Source organism: Chroicocephalus ridibundus, chromosome 4 (assembly GCF_963924245.1).
Source record: "Chroicocephalus ridibundus chromosome 4, bChrRid1.1, whole genome shotgun sequence".
Lineage (NCBI taxonomy): Eukaryota > Metazoa > Chordata > Aves > Charadriiformes > Laridae > Chroicocephalus > Chroicocephalus ridibundus.
In genome coordinates this window covers 74,576,729-74,597,709 of record NC_086287.1, presented here as the reverse complement: position 1 = coordinate 74,597,709, position 20,981 = coordinate 74,576,729, and the positions used below count along the sequence as shown (strand labels likewise).

The 20,981-nt window shown below is 59.0% G+C and overlaps 1 protein-coding gene across 1 annotated transcript; it reads right to left on the bottom strand.

The window, feature by feature from the left end:
* Window positions 1–58: 58 nt before the first annotated feature.
* Window positions 59–20,842, bottom strand: ZNRF1 (zinc and ring finger 1). The gene is given in 6 exon segments (XM_063334182.1): window positions 59–1,516; window positions 1,655–1,745; window positions 1,850–1,955; window positions 2,599–2,694; window positions 19,700–20,060; window positions 20,062–20,842. Coding segments are annotated over 5 exon segments (714 nt in total). The 5' UTR covers window positions 20,155–20,842; the 3' UTR covers window positions 59–1,516; window positions 1,655–1,687.
* Between the last annotated feature and the right edge of the window lie 139 nt (window positions 20,843–20,981).

Here is a 20,981-nt window from a genome sequence, read left to right as displayed (position 1 = left end):
GGGGGGGCGCTGGGAGACCCTGCAGGCATCGCCTGCTTCACCAAGAAAGCCAGTGAAATAAAATAACAGTGAATATTTTATTGAACATTGTTTTAATACCATATCAAAACACCTTGACTAATGAAGGAAGCTCCCCCCAAGCTCTGAACTCTTTTAAGGTTGGTTTTTTTTTCCCCCGTTTTTGTTTTTGTTTTGGTTTTTTTTGTTTTTTTGTTTTTTTTTTTTTAATATATAAATACAGAAAGGTTTCCCGCAGGGGCACGGCCACCGGCAGGGGAGGTCTCACCAACGAAAATGCACCCGCCGCGCCAGGAGGGGACGGGGATGGGCTGGGGAGGGGGGGGTGTCACTGCCATGAAACAACTCCATCTTGGCACCTCCGGCAAAGCCACCCCCGCGGCCGGGGTGGCCATGGAGGGGGGGGCCTTCCCCTGCACCCTCCTCCAACGAGTTGGACTCCAAGGAGACGGAAAGAAAAAAAAAAAAAAGGGGGGGGGGGTGGCGATTTTGGCAAGAGGAGCCCGGCGGGGGGTGGCAGAGAAGGGGGGGGCGGCGGGGATGCTGCGGCTCTCCAGTCTCTGAGTGGTTATAGCTGAGTTAAAGAGTGACCAGTCTGTAAACATCACCGGGGCAGGGAAGCTCAAATCGAAGAACACGCCAGTCAACACGAAGCTTCAGTTGTGGTTTGGTTGGTTGGTTGGTTTTTTGTTTATTTTTTTCGTTTTTTTTTTTTTTTCTAGCTTTTCTCTTCGTTTTGTTTTTTTTTTCTTCTTTTTTCCCTTTTTTTTTTCTTTTTTTTTTTCCTTTTTTTCTTTTTTTTTTTTCTCGTTGTAAACACTTGAAAGACAGACACCACCACCCCACCCCCCCCCCGGCCGTGGCTCAGCAGGGGGGAGCAGTGGCCCCGCTCCCGGCGTGGGGCAGAGTCCCCATCTCACGCTGCAGAGGCCGGGGCGAAGATCTCCAAAAGGGAGACGGGAGAGAGGAGAAAATTCCCATTTAAGTCAGTGCAAAAAAACCGAGCAGAGCCCCCGGGCGAGTCCAGGTGGGAGGTGGGGGGGTTGCCGGTGAGAAATGCCGGGTGCTCCGTTTGGCCGGCTGTCCCCCGGCAGCTTTCCCCTTCGTTTCGGGGAGAAAAAGCCAAACATCATGGCAGGGTTTCGGCCGAGGGCGTCCCTGGGGTCTCCCTGGTGGGCAGAGCTCTCCTGGTGACCAGCGGCTGCGGAGGGGAGAGCGGGTCACTCCGCTTTTCTCACACTGTCTTCTCCTGGATGTTTCTTTGTTTTTAAATTAAAAAAAAAAAAACAACAAACTAACTCAAAAAAACCCCAAAAACCAACAAAACAAATAATAATAATAAAATAATAATTAAAAAAAAATAATTCGCTGTTGTCCCAAGTGGATTCAAGTTTCTGGGTTTTATTTTTGTCTTCTCGAGGAATTTAAAGTCAGCCCAAAACTCCAGGCGGGGCGGGGAGGACGGGGAGAGGAGGTACAGCAGGTACAGCAAGGTGCCCTGCAAAGGCAGAGAGAGACGATGCCAGGTGAGGAGCAGGAGCCGAGGCCACCCCATCACACCCCACCTTCCCCTCCTGGCCCCGGATTCAAACCCAGTGCAGGTAAATCCCATTGGAACAGCCGACCGCGGGCTCACCTTAGAGAGAAGTCAGCAAGCACGCCCGGCGGGTCAATCAGAAGGATGCTCCGGGCAAGATCTGTTCACTTCAAACCATGAGTCTATACAGCTGGGGAGAGAAAAGCACGTCACCACCGTGCCGCCGAGTCTCGGGATGTCCCCGCCTGTCCCCCTGCCACACGGCCGGCTGCGTCCCCTCGCAGGCGGCGGTACCTTTTGTGATAAATGCAGAGGCAGGGCAGCCTGGCTATCGTATCCCCCTGCAGCAGCTCCTCCAGGCAGATCACGCACTCGCCGGCATCCTTGGTCAGCACGTCATCTGGGGGGGAGGAAAGGAGAGGACAGCGGTGAGACACGGACGGTCCCCTGCGGCGTCCCCCTTCCCAGGATGGAGGGGAGCCACATCCATGGAGGCAGCCGGGACAGAGCAACCAGGAAGCGGCAGGAGGCACGGGGGGAGGCACAGGGGGAAGATGGGGCTGGGGCGGCTGCAGTGAAGACCCCCCCGACCCCTGACTTCCAAAAAAGCATCACCGAGGAGGGGGTGAGCATCACTGAGGGAGGATGGGAGGGAGGACGGGAGACGCACGAGTGTGCAGACCAGCGCTCAGCCCCGCTGCCAGCGAGGAGGCGAGGAAGGCAATGACCCTCCAGAGGGGCAGCCCAGGAGGACACACGTCACCTGCCCTAGCCGGGATGGCTCCCTCCGGCACAGCACGCCGTGGCGAGAAGCACAGGGAGGAGGCCGTGTGGCAAGGGGTCCCAAGGCAAAAGCAGCGAGACCAAGCCATGCCAGGGAAACGGAGCGGAGCCGGGACTGTGAGCTGCACCGCTCTGCTGGAGCACAGCCCTCTTGGCAAGCCCAGCCGAGCCGCCTGCAAGCGTCTCTCCAGCCTGCCCGGAGCCTTCCCAAGCCGGCAGGACGCCGTGTCCCCCCGCACAGCCTGGCCGCCAGCCCTTACCGTTGTAGGAGAGGCGAGGTTTGCTCAGACACATGATAAAGTGCATTTCCATCTCGTCAGAAGCCACGGATTTGGAGCAAATGGGGCACTTGAAACCTGGAGGGAGAGTGGAGAGACAAGCCCTTAGAGCGAGGAGGAGGAGAAGAACTCATCCCGCATCCCGGGGAGTCCCCGAGGCCATAGCGGGGCACGGCAGCCCCTCACCTGCCGCCTGCATGGTGCCGCGCACCCCACGCAGCGCCCGCCGGGCACCCGCTCATCCTGTCCCTGCCGGCGCTGGGGACAGCCACCGGACAGGGGACAGCCGCCCAAGCCGGCGCGCCGGTTGTCCCTGTGCCCACCGCGCAGAGGGCATGGAGATTGTGCCAAGGCAGCGCACACGTGGCCACCAGCAGCTGCTGGACCTTAAAGGGCGATGAGCAGCCTGGGGCACGCAGCACCCCACGGCTGGCAAGTGCAGGGGCACGTCCCTGTTCCAGGACAGCAGCCCCTGCTGTCGTAGCTCAGCCCCAGAAAAGCTGCAAGGAAGGAGGTTTTTCTGTAGGGCCACAGCAGAGGACAGGCAGGCTGGAGCCGCGAGCCCAAATTGCCGCTTTCTCCAGCTTTTTGCAGGAGCGAGGTGGGTGCTCGCCCCACCGATGCCAGCCAGCAGCCCCAGGAGCAGGGGCACCCCGCAGGGCAATGTCCCAGCTTGACCTTGGCCTTGCCTTGTCACCTGGACCTGCCTGCTGACCCAGACCTCTTGGATGAAGCTGGCCGTGATGGCCAGATCCGCCCTGCGTCCTTCCTTGGGCGTGAGGATGGAGCCCGGCTGGTGCCAAGGGTATCACAGCGGTGCCACCACCTGCTCGAGCCATGCAGACCACCACAGCATCATGCCCAGCGTCACCGAGCGAGGCTGCCCCAAACCCAGGTTTCTGAGCCCCAAACTCCCGGGGATCAACATCCCAACCAGTCCTGCAGGTCACCGGCCCGGGACTCGAGGCCGTGGGTTTGTCACTGCCCAGCGCAGGCGGGCTCAAGGCGATGCAGGCGAGCATATGCGTGCCACCACCGCCACCATGGGTTCGCACCAGAGTATCTAGCAATTCCCTGCCTGCAGAGAGGGAGAGGGTAATTTAAGGACCTGTCTTCTAAAAGCAGATCAGGTTTGACTGCAGTGCCGCTTAAGAGCTTTCTTCATATATATGCAAAGGCTGCTCAGGAAAGAAGAGGAGAGGAACATACACAAATTATCTAAGGATGAATCAGGTTCTTGTTTGCCACCACGTGGATGTGGCGAGGGCATTTTTTTTTTTTTGCTTCTTGGAAGGGAGAAAGTGCGGGTGGCTTTAATGGGAGGCAGCTCAAGGCCTCTGCCATGCAAACAGCCAGGATAACTGCTCGACACCCGAGCACCCTCTCGTTAGCAGCGATGATAAATACAGATTACTTCCCAGCTCCCCGGATGAAAGCCTAGGACAGGGATACCAACTCCTGCCCCTCCGGAGGGTGGTTATTTCCCAGGAGGGCACAGCAAGGATGAACACCATGGGTGGTGGGGGACTGGCTCTAGAGGGACCTGCTAAAAGAAGGAGCCCCCCAGCCCAGGGCTCCCCCCGGCAGGGTGTCGGGCTGGCCCGCAGCGTGCCACCACAGGGACACATCCCTGTCCCAGCTGGGCCAAGCCATGGGGGTCTCTGCTGCGAGTCCAGCCCCATTTGCGCCAAGCCCCAGCCAAAAGGGCAGTGCCGGCAGCCGGAGCCTGGCGGGCAGCAGCACCCATCTGCCTCCTCCTCTCCAGCCTAATTTTACTCCTGACCGATTTATACCTTGTGTCAGCAGTTGCCCATTAGCTGAAATAGTTGGTTGGTTTTGTTTTTTTTCTCCTCCCAAGTGTTTACCCACCTGGTGTATTTATAGAGCGGGCTCAGATAGCCTCCCAGTCTGCCTTCTGCAAGACCCAACTGGTCTCTCCTTGTGAGACACCTTCCCCGTCCCTCGGCTACCCTGGCATCCCGTCTGTCCCTGTCCCCGGCTGAACCGATCCTGCTCGGACGCGGACGGTCTGCCAGCACCTCGGGCACTGGTCCCTACTGGGGAAGCTCCGGGGACCAGTTTCCAGCAGGGAGCCCCTGGCATGGGGCAGCTGCAAAGGGCTCCCTTTGGAAAAGGTGTTTCGGCTGCAAACTGGGTGTCAGGGCAAAGCATTTGCTGAGGTTATCTCCCGTCCCCCATGCACCGCCCAGAAAGACCTCGTTTTCGCTGGTCCCCCCCCTTTTTTCTGTGCCAATGTGTTATTTTAAACAGCTGCCCCAGATCTGCCAGCTCCGGCAGCACCCGAAGGGATCCTACGAGATGTGCAATGGGGGCGAAGGGAGAGAGCTCCGGATGAGACCACCCGGTCCACGGCTACCGGAGCACGACCACAGGCAAAGCAGCAGGAACCGGGGAAAGAGCAGGGCTCTCTGCAGGCTCCGGTGAGCAGCTGTTGCCAGGCCTCTTTGCTAGCTGGGGTAGCTTTAACACGTTTATAAATAGCCAGCACAAACACCCATCACGCTCCTTGGTGCTCCCTGGGGGACGGGGACCCCCAGTGCCACTGTGGCCCCGTGGCAAGGACGTGGGGACATTGCACAGACGGAGGGACCGGCGCTCAAACCCCAGCACGTGCGCGGCGTGCTCCAGCCACAGACGCTGGCCGCCGCACGGGGCCGGGGGCCGAGCCAGGCGCTGAAGCAGACACGCTTCCCTGGCTCTGCATTTTGCAAGATGGAGGGGAAAAAAAAAAAATATATATATAAAACTATGAAAACGCAATTGCATGAATTCCTGGGTCTGAGCGGGAGCGAGGAGCTGGCGCGGAAAGGCCCCCGGGGCCGGGGGCCACCCTGCACCCCAGCTGTCGGCACAAATACTTGGCATTGCAGGAGCAACTGCCGGCGTCCCCCTCCCTGGCAGGAGCCACGGGGAGCCCCCCGCCAGTGGGAAAGGGAGGCAGAGATGGGGGTCGGGCTCCCTCGCCCCTTCTCCAGTTGACCTTTGGGGGAAGGTGGTGGATGGAAAACCACCGAGGCCAGGGGACAGCCGGCACCTGGGAGCATCCCTCGTGGCTCCGGCAGGCGCTGGGGCTCTGAGCCGGTCCTGCAGATGAAAGGGCCGCTCCCTAAGCAGCCGGCCCCCTCCGGGCAATGGTATTTTCCACGTTCCCCGAAATCCCCGTTAATTTATCCTGCCTAAGCTGCCAGCCCGAGCGACGCAGGAGATTACATTTTGACAGCTGCTCATGGAAAATTCAGCTCCCTCCCTCCTCCTCGAGCCCTTTCCGCCCTCCTCCCACATGCCTAACAAAAAAAAAAAACATAAATGAGAGAGAGGAAGGGCCAAGCTATTCCTCCTCGGCTGGGCCTCCCACGCCCACAGGGAAGCTCGGGGGATGCTCCGGGGAAAGGCCATGGACCCTTCCTCCCTCCCAAGGCAGCTGGTGATGCTCCTGCCTGCGGCACGTTAAACCTGAAGCTGGCACCATCTCCGCAACCAGAGATGTGCAGGCAGGCACTGGCTCTTGCCAGGAGCAAGCGAGGAAGAAGAGGATGCTGCGGGAAGCAGGCTGGCCCGGAAAGGCAAGTTCGGATCCAAACCTGGGCTCTTGTATCCTGCAGGAGACTATGAGAAAGCCAAGGGCTTTCCAGGGCTGGGAGAGACACGTTGCCAGGTGATCTCATCTCTCCGATGGCTTGGTCTAGAAACCAGGAGCAAGCAGTGCCTGGTGCTCTCCAGGGGCTACTGCCCTCTGAGTATTTTTAGGAAGGTTACATGGTTAATTTTAGAGAGCTGGGCAAAGCAAAGCTGGGAACCTCTGAAAACCTCCACCAAGTCCTATGCAAGCTGAAAAAGCCCCGTGGTTAACCTTCACGGTGCCTAAAGCACCGCCACACAGGCTGCCGGGGCTTTGGTGGCGATGGGGGGCTCAAGACACCTCCCCAGCCCACCTGTAAACATCTCAAACACTGCTTCTTCTGAAGCCGGGACAGGAAATTCCCATCACTTTTGTCTACAAGCGATGCCCGCAGCAACCTGCATGGCTTGGGGAAGCCACCGAGCACTACAATGGGGTCAACCACACCACATCCTGCGAGTGGAAGTGGCTGCTCACCTCGGGGATGGGCGAGATGGCATCCATGGTGTCCAACGCCACCCCTGACTGCAGGGAAAGGCACATACCACGTCCACATTCACTCCCCAAACCCTCTGCTAGCTCGGTGTGCCTCCAGATGGATCACTTACAGGCTACGATGCCACCAGGAGATGTGGCATCGCCCCAGCAGTAGGAGAACCTGCCTCTATCACTAGCAGATGGCCGAAATGCGAGGAGCAGCAGCTTCACTGCTGAGCAGCACCTCCAGCAAGGCGAGGAAGACGTTGGTGGGGGATGACGTGCCCTGAAGGCAGGGGAAGCAGCAGCCCAGGTGCAAGAGAGTGGGTGCAACCCCAGCAACCCACCCCATAGCAAGTAGCACTCACCGAAGGGATCCCCAGCTACCACAGCAGGATAAACCCAGAGCCCTGTGTGTGACAGCAGCTACACAAATGCCCCAAAAAAACACACCCACCCCAGGAGGGGTCCTTCTCCCAGTGGCCCAGACATCCCACGGGACACCCCGAGCACCAGGGAGCTCAGGGGTGAGCACCAGGCTGCCTGATGTCCATGGGAGATCTGGAAACCTCAGCTGCACAGCCTACCTCCATGTCTCCAGAGAGCATCCTGGGCCCCCGGCCAAGGGAGCTGCCTCACACCAGGTGAGGATGAGGCCAAGTACAAGACAAATACAGGGAATATTTGGTCCAAACATCCAGCTGAAGCCGAGTTCTGATGCTTCCTCCTTCCCAAGAAAACCCTGAGCATCACACCTCCTCCCGTGGCTTCCCTGACATTGCCAGCTGAACTGGCACCAGGTAGAAGCTGGACGAGATGGATCATCTTTAACAAAAAACATGCAAGTGATCAGAGAGGAGGAAAAGACCGAAAGACCACGTCTACGGGCCCAGTCAGTCCATCTGAAGCAGACGCATGCGGGATTGGGTAAGGCAAAGGGACTCCAAGTTCTTCCCTTCCCTTACCCTTCATGGGCTCCAGCACAGACCACAAATATCTTGCAGATATTCAGACCCGACATCTCCTGGAAAATAAATTTCCTATTGATTTAAAGCGGCCTCACTAAGAGCAACAGTCACAGGACAGCACATCGGACATGGCACGTGGGGTACGCAGAGCACATCTCCGGTGCTTGGGCACCACAGGGACCCAGCAGCTGAGGACCTCCGTGGACGTCCTCTTCCGAGCGCATCACCCACCATGGAAGCTGGTGCTCCACCGGTCTCTGAGCAATGCAGCTGGCGATGCCGCCTCGCACCGGGGCCTGGAGGCAGCTTGCAGCTGCCCCAGGGACCCGTCCCACCAAGGCCCACGCCAGAAAAGCACTTGCATCAAGTGCCTGGAGGCCAGAGCACCCATCAGGATCAGGCCAAACCCACTTCCCCTGGCAGAAGGAAATGGCATCAGCTGCAGGGGAAGATGCAGAAGCCAGAGCCCGCCGCAGCCCCGCTGCCTGCCGTCCCGGCGGGACACAAGAACGCCGCGCCAGTGCTGGGCTATTGTGCAGCACAAGGGTTGACACGAGCAGGGACACGTAGGCAGGAAGGAGTAAAGCACTTAAGTGGCCTCGTTTGCCGGCTCCATAAAAGGGCCGTGCGAGCACCCTTCCTCCCGATTCAAGGCTGCAGGGAGGTGGGAAAAGCATAAAGGACTGGTCCGGGGTGGAAACAAGACATCCCACCTTCCTGGGGGCGGAAGGGAGGCAGGGCTGGGGGACGCCAGTGGGACAGCCCCAGATGACGAGCCAGGCAGCAGGGACATGGCTGGGCTGGGACATCCCTGGATGCAGCGCTTGGGGAGAAACCCAAGGGTGCAGGCTGTTGCCCCAGCAAAGGGACAGTCCTGCTCCATCCCCATCCCACCCCACCGTCTCCTTGCTGATCAAGTCAGTTCAGCTGGCTGAGCTGGGAGAAAAGAAACTCTTGTTATGTGAAGCAGCACCCCAAAAAGAAGTCACTCCTGTGCAACATCTAAGAAAAGCCATCCCTAGTTCACAGTGGCTCCTGGCAAAGCCCCCGCGCTGCAGGTGTTTGCTGTCAGGTCAGCCACACGCCAGCCAAGGGTGGCAGGGACGTGCCACCGAGCACGAAACTGGCCAAGGCCAGCACCGCTTTAACGCTCAAGGCATTGGGTTTTGGAGCCGCCTCTGTCCGCTCCCACCCGACTCAAGACGCAAAAAGGAGGCACAGCAGCAAGGAAAAGGCATCAGTGCCCCAGGTGGGACGTAGAGAAGCCACTAGGGCCAGAAGAATGCAGGAGGGGCTGGGTGGCACCACATCGCAGCAGCCCAGGGCTGCTGTTGGAAGGCTTGCTGTTTGCTGCAAGTTGGAAGGCAATATGGTTTTTTTTAGCTAGATGGTTTCTTATGGGGGCGGCGGGGGAGGAGGGGAAGAAGCAGAACAGATTGCAACACTGGGTTGAGGAAAGCTGGAGAGTTGAGGAGGGGCAGGCGATGCGAAAGAGGGAGACCCCACAAGATTTGCTCCAGAGCATCCAAAGCCATCAGCCTCGGCGGATGGACACACCAAAGCCCTACAAGACACCTCCACCACGGCCCATGGACATTGAGAAGCGGGAGGGCGAAGAGACCTGGCTATACGGTCGCGTGGGGTCCAGAGCTGCCCTCCTTGCACACACATCCTCAGGGAAGACGTGCAAACAGCCTCTGCACCCCAAGCATCCCCCCCTGCCTGTTGCTGTTTGAGTATTGCCCCTTTCATGGCCACAATTGCAATTTTTGAGCAAAAGTACCTACGCTACAGGTAGAGAGCATCTCCCTCCTATAGCCCAGGCTGTGCTGCAGGATCAGTTTCCCCCAGACCTGGACGAGAAAGGCAACCTCCCAGGGTCACCCTGCCTTCCAGCTAGTCCTAGTTTACCGCAGAAACGCTCCCCAGGCTGCTGGGAACAGGCTTCATAAGGAAGAGTGTGTAGCCCAAAGCTAATTTTAGCATCCCAGAGAACAGCAAAGTTAAGCAGAGGGGTCCTGGGCGACAGCCCAGCGAAGGCATTAACACCTTAGACTCCTGCCTTCGGGCTGCAGGGCTTGAATTTACCAAATTACGAGCTCATTCAGGGCTCCTGCTAGTGACAAAACTGGCCTGGGGCCATCTCATTGCGCGGAAGAGCTGCAGGGGTGTCCTGGGGCTGTCTCCCCACCTCTGAAAGGATGCTCAGAGTTTCAAATTCACTGCCCAGAGAGGAGAGGGAACCTGCAGGCATGCCTGGGAATTTCCAAAGGGTTTGCCCGTATGCCTGCTTTTTTTTTCCTCCCGAATATTTCTCGTGCGAAGGAGGAAGCCCAACGGCAAGCCCTGCTGTGGGCAGCAATCATCTGCACGGAGCCAACAGGGCAAGGGAGGGTCCCGGATGCCAAAACGAAAGAGCGCAGAGGATCTCCATCAGCACAGTGGGACACAGCGACTCGGAAATCGGAGCAGAAAGGGAGAGAGTCGGACATTTTGCCTTGGCTGGGAGGGAGCAGCGAGGACACGTCACGCGGGGACCGGCGGGGTGAGTCACTTCTGACGAAGCCATCCGTTGGGGAGGCACCCACGGAGTCCCCGCCGGGCTCCAGTCGCTGCCGAGCTGCCAGAGGAACTCCCGCTTTCGGAAAGGCTCAAGCATAAAAGCCTGACCTGAGCCACTCCCAAACGCAACCGGATCCAACCCCGCGGGGTGAAACGGCAGCTCCCTGGCTGCCTCCCTCCTGACCCCCGGGATTTTCCAAAGCAGAAAACTCCCTCCTTGACGCTGCCGAGGCTCCGTCACAGCTCAGCTGACCTCACTGGGAGGATGAAGGGACACTCCAGGGACACACGATGGCATGTCCCGGCTTCACAATGCTGGCAGGGGGAGCAGAGCCCCTGATCAGAGCACTGATCTCACCCACATACCCGCTCCTGCCGGGAAGCCATCCCATCCAGCTCCTGGAATACCTCCTCCCCGGGCATCCCATGGCATTAACAGCATGGTGGAGGGTCTCCCGTGGCACTTCACACCTGAGCTGTGGTGGCAGGAGTTACTGGGCCAACTGGTTTTCAACAGTGAGAAATCCCCAGCGCCCAGGGTGTGTGGGAAGGTCGGAGCACTGCTTTTCAGGGTAGAGAAAGGGCAATTTTTATACAGCAAGCAGCAAACAGAGCAGGAAAGGCACAGGGAGCTATGCCCACGGGCAGTGCATGGCTGTGAAATGCTTACGGCCAGTTAACACTGGTTGTTTCTGCAAAAAGACAGACATAATTGGAAAAAAATCCTAGGGAGGAGCACACTGCAGAGCAAGCCCTAACCTCACCTGCCCCCAGCTCCTCACGTGGTAGAAGAGGAGCACGGCAGAGAGCATCTCCCTGCTCCCCCGGAGGGTCCGCAACTGCCGAGGGATGCCTGGTGGATGCCACAGGCTGCCAGCACAGCAGGAAGGGGAAAAAGTGGGGTGCAGACCTGCAGGATGATCACACACCTCTGCTGGGCATGGCACGGGAGGGGAGGGATGCTCAACAGCACTGAGCCACCTGGCAAGGCAGTATGAGCTCCCCTTCTCTGGCCAGAGGCTGGGGATTTGGGAGATACCCCTGTGCCGGCGATGGGGCAACACCACAGGACTTGCTCTGGAGCAGCCCTGCCCCATGTGCTTCCCGGCTGCCTTTGCAGCACGGAGGCGGCTGGCAGAGAGAGCCGGCTTTCTGCAGCACCGGGAGCCCAACCTCTGAAACACAAAGCACGACATCTTGGAGGAACGAACCCCTGGGCGAGCGGCAGGGTTCTGCCCACGCTGGATCCTGCCAGCAGAGGCAGGAGGGGCTGCACACCATGCCATAGGCAGGAACAAGCCTGCCCGGCTGTCCCACCTTCTCTGCTCCTGCCACCCTCCAACATGGGAAGGGCCGAGCCGTCTCACAGCCAGCAGCCACAGGAGGAAGACAGCAGGGCTACAGACGACAAAAATCCCACCTGTGGGGTTTCAAGCCCTCTCTTCCCCAGGAGAAAGGAAAAACACCAAGGGTAGTGAGCCCCTGGCCCAGGTTGCCCAGAGAAGCTGTGGCTGCCCCATCCCTGGGGGGGTTCAAGGCCAGGCTGGACGGGGCTTGGAGCAACGTGGGCTGGTGGGAGGTGTCCCTGCCCAGGGCAGGGGGTTGGAACTAGATGTCCCTTAAGGCCCCTTAAGGTCCCTTCCAACCTAAACCATTCTATAATTCTATGAACACCCAGAGAAGCACAGTGTACCCCCACTTCCAGAGCTGGGCAGGGCCTTGGGAAGCAGAATTCCCCCATGAAACACCCACCCAGGGTGAGCCACAGAGTGCTGTCTGCTTTGTACCTGTCTAGGGAGAGCCAAAAGAAATCAAAAGTGTCTTTAACCACCCTCAGAAGAGTAAGATCCAGGCAAATAGCAGACTTCAGGGCCTACAAAATCAAGGTTGCAATAAATAAGCGGATGGACAATAGCTTCAAAGCAGCAAGATCCGGGTGGGAATAACCCGAAATGTGGAGGCGGCTCAGGCAGGGTGCTCAGACGTACAGGCCTTGGATGGATGGATTGAAAGGTGGATCTGATTCCCCTGCAGCAATTCCGACAAAAAGCAGCTCCTTCGCCTTGTAGGGAGAGCTCCCAAATGAATCGCTGCAATTACCCCGGCTGCAGGAGAAACTGCAGGTTTTCCCCTCGCCGGTGACAAAGACTTACAATCCCCAAAATGCCCGCCATACCAAGCTGTAATGCAATCGCCTGGGATGTGCAAAGGGGAGCCCCCGACACCACCCTCCTTGATCAGAGAAACACGCAGCCATGGCTAAAGGCGAGGGGAGCATGAAACCAGCCGCCTTTCGAGGCAGCAACAGGCAAAGAGGCACAGAGGACATGGAAACTCCTTAACGCCAGCAGCCCCGGCCCGGGAAGCAACAAAATGCTGGGGACAGAGGAAGCATCACTCCGTTCTCCTGCCTGACTGCTGCTTTCCTTCTCTTGCGTTGCAGGCAGCTGGCCTCTAAAAATACCCGCTGTTGCCACGCCGTCCTGCCTGCTAGGGCCAGGAAACAGCTCTGAGCAGCTTTCAGTTCAATTCTTCATCTGTGCCGCTGTGCTTCCCTCACCAGGGCCCGTCCCAGCCCCATTTCTGTGCCTGGTAGATGACAGTCGCTCAGGAACAGTGGCCATAACCCTACACAGCTTCAATGAGCCGAGGGTGCTCACTGGGAATATACAGCCCTGGGAAATTTTTGCTAGAATTGCTAGAACTAGCAAAAGAGTAAATATTTCCACTGCACCTCTCTGCTCCTCTACAAAGCGCACGAGACCGTTGCACAAAGCGCATGGGCTTGTTTCCGTACCGCTGATGGGAGGCCCACAGCTGCACGAGCGTGCACAGGTGTGGAGAGCCAGGAATTCCCCGAGCTAATTCACCCCCCACCTCCCTGAGCATCACGACACCCCAATTCTCCCGGGGACCGACCTGCTGCCCACACTGGCCAGTGCAGCTTGGCTCCGCGGGGAAGGAGAGGAGTCAGCTCCACCTCAGAGGTGCACTGCAGCCTCTCCAATGGCGAGGCACCATCCCCACCAGCAAACCTTGTACCAAACACCTCCACCTGCCCATAAACTTGCCATCAGGGCCCGGGGAAGGACGATGGCAGCGCTGAGCGATGCATCCACTTGAGCTCAGCCGGGAGCGTGCGGCACAAACCCAGCAGCGCACAGGGACCACAGATGGACCAAGCCCCATGGTGACGGCACAGAGACCAGCTGCCTGCCGGCTCCCCAGCTCTCCCCACCACCCTCCTCAAACCGTGGGCCACGTGGGACCCGCAGCAGGCTGGAAAGTTAAAGCACACCAAGAGAAAAGCAGCCCCCGTCCCTCCGCCACAGTCCAGCAGGGCAGGAAACCCGCCGGCAGCCCCGCTCTGCCCACGGGAAACGCTGTGCAGCGGCAGGAGAAGAGGCCCCAGGGCAGCAGGGCTTCCTGCAGCTGCACCTCCCCACGGCCTCCCACCAGAAAGCACGGAGCAAAAGCGTTTGGCCAAGCAGCACCCACCAGGGACAGACAGCGGGAGCATCCCTGGGGGGAGACCCAAGCCCCCAATAGGTTCAATCACATCCAAAAGTGGGACCGGTGCCGGCGAGACCTCCAAGGCCCAACTTTAGCCACTCCTGCTCTATCTGAAATAAAAAATGGGTCTGCCTTAGAGGGGGAGGCTTGTTGCACCATGATGCAGAGCCACGCCAGAGCAGGTGGCTAAAACACTCTGCATCAGGACCTGCTGCTTTTACAGCATCACTCCACGTAAGTCACTCGCAAGCCCTTATGATTTCAATTTTCGATGCAATCAGGAGACAACCAGGTCACATTTACTCAAACCCAAGTATTGAACATCTGGGGTTTCAGTGTACCAGCAGCAGAGGCAATAAGACACACCTCGTGGTTGCCCACCGGCTGGCCAGGGGGCCACGGGACCGGTTCCCGCAGAGGGAATTCATTCATACAAAGAGCTCTTTGCTGCCTGTCCGATTTGTCACATGGGAGATTACATCGGAGGGGGGGAGAAAAAAAAAAAAAAAAGCCTTTTTTATTTTATTTTTTTTTTCCTCCTCCTCCAAAGTGGGTTTTTCTCCCTCCCTGCGTTTCTCTTGAAATTAATTTTCAGCATTTAGCAGCATTTTCCCATGACTCTCTGCGGTTCCCTTGGCCAGGCGCCAGCCCTGGTACCGCTCCTCCACCAAAGATGTCTGCATCTGATTGATCCTCCGGCCAGCGAACGAGAGAGCGGGAGAGAAGGAGGGGGGGAGAGTGAGAGCGACAAGCCCTAATAGCACTTTAATAAATAAGAGAAGCCTTTACCGTTATTCCACTCACCGAAACAAGCATCTCAGCAAAACAAACCAACATGGGATAAACTTACGTCACGGACCAGGAAGACAATCCTGGCTGGGAAGTGGGTCAGCCCAGGGCGCACGAGAGCATCGTTTGCAGCATCTCTGGAGCGTACCTGTGTGTGGAGGGCAGGGGGGGAAGGCGCCCAGCTCCCCTGAGCTGATTTACACCCAGGTTTAGAGAGGAGCAAGCCCAGCCACGCCAGTTAGTACCCCCAGCAATTAGTGCCTCACTGCTGGGCAAGGCGGCCGAGAGATTTCAGCGGGCACCGGAGTGGCGAGGCAGCGCAGCGACAGCCTGCGCTAGCTCTCGCTGCGGAGAATGAAGATAACCGGCTTCTCACGCACAACGCCAACGTTGACACACTTAAACTTCATCTCCAGGCTGCGGGTCTGGCATGCATTAAAGCTGCCTTCCAGTCTCCCATCTTCTGGTATTCACTGCTTCGTTCTTCCAAGGTAGCTGCTGCCTCTTCCCCCAGGAATATGCTGTCCTGCAGCCGGCTCGGAGAAGGCAGAAGCGGAAGAGCAACCCCTCCAGACCCGGGGAGTCCAACGGCTGAATATCTCTGGCCAGGGAGTCATCAGGACCATTCCTGCACCACTTCCCAACAATTTTTGGACTCGATGATCTGAAAGGTCCCTTCCAACCTAGACAATTCTAAACCTAATCCGCAGGCCTGGCAACACTCTAGGTGCCCAACCCGTCTGCCAGGCAGTCACCAGCACCAAACCCACAAAAAGACGGTTTGAGGACGGTCTCCTTTGGAAATTTCCAGGTGCAAAAATAGATTCACAATGGCAAGTTCCTGCAGACCTTGGGGTGCCCTTCCTCCGGCCCAGCCCCTGTAGAGGAGGGGGGAGGGAAACACTTTCAATGTCTGCACGTCGAAAAGTTGGTGGCAGAAAAGTCAGGGATGAAAGCGAACTCCCTCCAGCAGCTCGCTGACTAGACACCTAGAATTAAGCCTTCTGGTTTTGGTGTAGAGATTGCAATGGCAGGACTAGCTCAGCAGCGCGCATCGCCAAGCACCGGCGAGAAAAGGCTCAGGACTCGAAGCTGTCAGAGCACAAGCGTACATACACCACAGACCCGCCTCCTTCCAGCTGGGCAGAGACCAGGGCTGCCCAACACAGGTGTTCACACACACCTTCAGCTCACCTTCCAACAAGCGATCCCTATTTCACATCCCTTACTCCAGAGCCGGATCAAAGAGTGCTTCCAGCTTATTTCATTCTCTAACCCTGCCCGGATGAGGACCCAGCCCAGCAGCCTGGCTGCCGTCTCTCCACCAGGACACCCTTCTCTCCTGCTCCGAACAAGGCACTGCTGAGAACGAAGCAGCTCACTTGGCATAGGAGCCCTCTCGACGTTGCTGCAGCCAGCATCCAGGACAAACAGCTGGTTTTGTCTATGCACGGAAAGCCTGCGACATTCCTGATGGCTCCGCACAGAAGGATGAGCTAGGCATTTCCTTGGGCTAGCCGGCAGACAGGGAGATATGGATTTATTAGAGCTTCAAACACTCAAGGGCTTTGGGTGATGAGGGGGATTTCCAGATAAACTTTAAGCTACTTACAGCCTCTGCAAACTCCCCAAGATCCTCTGATGAAGATGAATAACATGAGCGATACTAAGAGAACCACACAAAGCTGGAGAAACGCAACATTAAACTACACGTGTCTCCTTTTCCTCCCTTCTTCCCACTGGCCTTGGCTTTGCCGAGAAGACCTAATGGTCATGAAGCTACAGGGACAGGGTCAAGTGTTACAAGGAAATTCCAAAGTTGCAGAAGACATTTTGTCGTCTTCCACCAATGTACACCAAGAAGCCAATCTCAGAAACCCAGGGCAGACAAGGAAATCCCAGAGCAGTTTCAGGTGGAGCTGGAGCAGTTGTGTCACTTGTGTGGATGGCAGACACACCTAGGAAAATCCGTGTCAGGAAACGGGATCCACTTACTCAGGGAGGTGCTGTTCCCTCAGAGAGAGGGACAAGCTCTATCTACCACAAAGGTCAGAGCCCCCTCGCCCACCCTGCTTGAAAGATGCTTTTAGGTTTTGCTATTGATAAGAGCAGCAGATCTCCTCTTCTGGCCCTGGAAGGGCTAGAGGCCACCAGTACGTAACTGCTCCTTCAGTCCCTGTGCCCAGGAAGCCTGGAGCAATCCGGCAACAGGCTCTCCTTGCCAACCATCATGACCCACAGCACCCTACAGCGATGCTGCAGCATATGCTGGCCCTGGCGACCACTTCTCAATCCTGCTCCACACCGGCTTCCCAAGAGCAGCCCTCCTCTCTTCCCTCCCTAGGCACGCCTGGCTCTTCTACAAGCCTTTGACTGCAGAGAGGGGGAAGGAGTGACACGAGCCAGGGAGAAGGGAGCTCAGCCCACCCCAGCTCAGCCCTCGGGGTCCTTGCTGGTGGGCCGGAGGAGCCATGAAGCAGCCGGAGAGGCACACAAAATCCGCATCACAGATAAAGGGAGCGGTGAGGCACCAAGCCTATCTGCGTGCTCCTATTATCGTGGACAGTCTGACACAATGACAGCACCTTATCACTGTCATTAAGCCAGGGCTCCTCACTGTCCCACTGAGGTCTCCACAGAGCCCAGGTTGCACTTTGAGGCTCCCGGCTCTTCCCCCAACCCAAGTACTCCTGAAAGAGCAAGCCCATGGACACGACCTTTCCCGTGTGCCGAGAACGGCGCCATCCAGGTCTCCAGCCTGCGTGGAGGCAGGAGGAAAGGGGGAGGCAGGGCAAGGATCCACCCTCCAGTCCTGTTAGCCGCAGAGTTTGGGGCAGTCCTCTCCTCCCAGCAGCACAGAAACCCGGGCAGATCCTCGAGACCCCCAGGCACGCATCCTCCTGAGCGGGTTTGGTGCGTCGGCGGGTCCCCTCATCCCCACCCTCGAGTCGTCCTCCCAAAGGAGCAGGGACAGTCACGCGCAGCAATGTCAAAGCTCCTCTCCATTTACTGGAGCACTGCTGCTTCAGCACTTTCCCGTGGCTAATGGAGTGGCTCAGCGCCGCCAGAGGAGCGGGTCGATGGGGAGGCACGGGGGGGAAGAAGCAAGTAGCTCCTGACTGCCCTGCTGTAGGTTAACCAGCTACAATGGGAGATTAGCAGGAATTTTAGCAATCTTGAGGTGGCTTACTTCCCCTCGGTCTCCAAATCCTCCATTAACCTCTTACACTAAGAGGAAGAACACAAAAGTTTAATGAGCTCCGACAAGTTTTCAGAACGGTTTTTAAGCATCCTCCGCTCCTTTTGCTATTAATTAGCAAGGAGGAAGAATCACCCCCGGGAGAGGCTTTGGCATGGGCTAAACGGCTCTCGCTGCTGCCCGCACACGCTTCGGCACAGCTCAAACGCTCTCAGAGGGCCCCAAAAGAGGCACCAGAGAAACCCAGTTCTTGCAGCACTTCCCACAGCTCGTGCTGCAATCTTCCAAGGGCACCAGGTTTAACTTAGCAGCGTAGCACTAACTTGCATGAGCAGCTGGAGAAAGCTTACTCCATTTTGCAGCTGGTTTATTTTTACGAACAGGTTTTCGCCTCTCAGCGTTGCAGTTTTGAGAACTATAATTTAATGTAACTGACACTCGCTGACCGACTACCTCTATGTACAGATTAGCCACAGGGTGTTTCTGTAACGAAACCCTCCTTGCTCCAGCACCAGCCGAAGGCCCCACGGCAATCATTCGCCCAAGTGGCTTGTGGAATACCTGGAAGGATGCTGCACCTTCGTTTCCTTCTGTGTTTAAAAACCAGAGTGGCGGCAGAGCCTGTGCAAGGTCACAGAGCAAGAAAAAGTTTGCAGAAGCGCTCGATCTCAACTCTGGCACCACATGCCAGCCAGCCCTCTCCATCTGCTAGGGAGGACTGCAAGTGCCCGGCTTATCCGGATCAATAGGAACTGGGCCCGGGGCTTTCTGTCACTGAGGATGCAATGCAAGACGCATGGTTTCGATCTAACTGAGAGGAACAGCCCCCAGAGCCTGGGCAATGGTGAAAAATCCCAAGATGGAAGTAGGAAAATGGGCCCCGCGAGCCTCGTTTGGCACTTTGTTCTTGTCCACTGGTTCAGTTTCAAGTCTTCCTGAAAATGAGGCATTGTCCCAAGGCGTATTATGAAATTCCCAGACCACGTCATGCAAGGAGAACACTTACGGCGTTTGCAAGGGGGCTGGGTGGGAGAGAAATCCCAGACTATTCCAGGAAACGCAAGGAGACATCCCTGAAATGACTTCCCCTCTAGCCAGGAGGGGAAGGGAGGACCTCCCACCTCGCTCCCTGTACCCAGCCAAAACTAGGTCAGTGACACAGCCCTGCTTGCAGCCAGAGCTCCTCTCCAGACACCGGGACACATAGAAGGGTCCAGCCACGAGGGTGAGGATGGGAGAAACCTCGCCCCCTCCCTTAGCCTGACAGGTTTCCTGCAAGGGAGCCCAGCCGGCTCCCCAGCCCTGCTAAAGAGGCAGGCAGTTCCTCCTCTGCTTCCTCCTCGGCACCACAACAGTGCCAGCTGGCTTGAATGAGAAAACCCGCTTTGGCCTCTCCCTGGCCCTTTATCAGATGAAACAAAGGGAAAAAAAATTCCCACACCTCCTTTTCAAAGGTTTCCTCTGCCTCCTTCCCAGTTTCTAAGGCATGGGCACTGCTGTACCTGACTGGCACCCCCCAAACACCTTCAGAAGAGACACGAGGAGCTCAGCCTGGTACTCAAAACCAAGGGCTCAAGCTACGGCACCCTCAGACCGCTTTCCCCCCCCCGGTCAAGGGGAGGGGGAGACAGGCCACATCCATCGCTTGGCATCCCAAAGCCAGATCATCTCCCTTCTAGAAAGCTCCCCTTCCTCCACAGCCCCTTCCCCCCTTGACCTTGACACTGGTCCCGGTGCTCACCCACGCACCCGTGCCGGGGAAGGGATGGGGGTCCTTCCTTCAGGTTTGGCACAACGGGGCTTGGCCAGCCAGGGGAGGGAGTGTGCAGCCCCCCCGTTACCGGGTGACCCGTCCCCACCGAGGGAAGGGAAGCCGGGGAATGGGGCGGGGGGGGGGTGGGGGGAAAGGAAGGCTCCGGGGAGCCCGGCACTCACCGCTGTGCGAGCTGAACCACCGCGGTGCGATGTGGAGGGGCAGCGCATCGGCCAGCGAGGCCCTGGCGCCCAGGTACAGCATCCCGTCTCTATGGTGACCGCCTCCCGTCTCCTGGTAACCGTTGCCATGGGCGTACGTGGAGTCGGAGCCCGGACCGCCGCCGCCACCGCCGCCGCCCGGGGCCCTCTCGGCCTCCCCCGCCGCCCGGGCCGCCGCCGCGTACAGCCCGAAGGGGACGGCGCCGGCGGTGGCGGGGTCCATGCCCATCCCGGCCACCGAGCTGACGGAGCGGCTGCGCAGCCCCATGGCGCCGCCGCCGCCGCCCGCCCGGTAATGGCCGAAGGGGGGCGGCCCCCCCCCCCCCTCCTCCCGGCGGCGGCACGGCGCTGTCATCCGTCGACACCCCCGGGAAGGCACCCCGCGAACGGGCCGCCGTGCTCTGCTTGCCCCCCATATGGGCGCCGCCGGGGCCGGAGGGAGCCGAGCGACAGCCCCCCGCGGGGAACGGGGCCGCGCCGCCCCCGGGAGGCGAGAGGGGGCGGAAGGAAGCGGGGAAGGGGGGGTTAGGGGGGAGGGGGGGGGGGGGGAAGGAGCTACGGGCGAAAACCCATCCCCGCCCCAGGCATCCTCCCCCCGCCGGGCCCGCAGGGGCGAGGGAGCCCCGAGTCCGCCGCCGCCGTTACCCCCGGCGGGGCCCGCCGAGGGCTCCGGGGGGGGAAGGGGGGGAGAACGGGATGAAGCGGGGGTGGGGAGGACGCCGGCCGGGTCGCTCCGCCCGCCTCTCTCCTGCCCGGTGCGCGGCCGGCAACCGGGCGGCCGATCAGCTGCGGCCCATGGGGCGGCGGGGGGCGGCGGGGGCGCCTCGCCCCGCTCCGCTGCGCTGCGCCGGGGCCGGGCAGGGCCTCGCTGCCGGCCGCCGCCAGCCGCCTGGATGCTCGGCGCCGCGCCGGAGACAATAGAGGCCGGCAGCACGCATGCTCCCGCCCCCGGCCCCCCCCGGCCCGCCGCCCTTAACCCCTGCGCTGCTGCCGGCCGCCGCTGCCGGGGCCTGCGCTCGCCGCCACGGCTCTGCCGGTGGCTGTGGCGACGCTACCCCCGGCGGGCGGGCGCTGCCCCGCGGAGCACAGGCCTCGACACCCCCCCCCACCTCCTTCACCCAGCGGGCAGCGAGGCCGGAACCGCCCGCAGGCCGCCCCACCGGGCAGGCCGGGCCTAAGCGGGCCGGTACCGCCGGTGAGGCCCGACGGGCTCCCCGGGAGGCGGCCCCCCGTTCACCGGCGG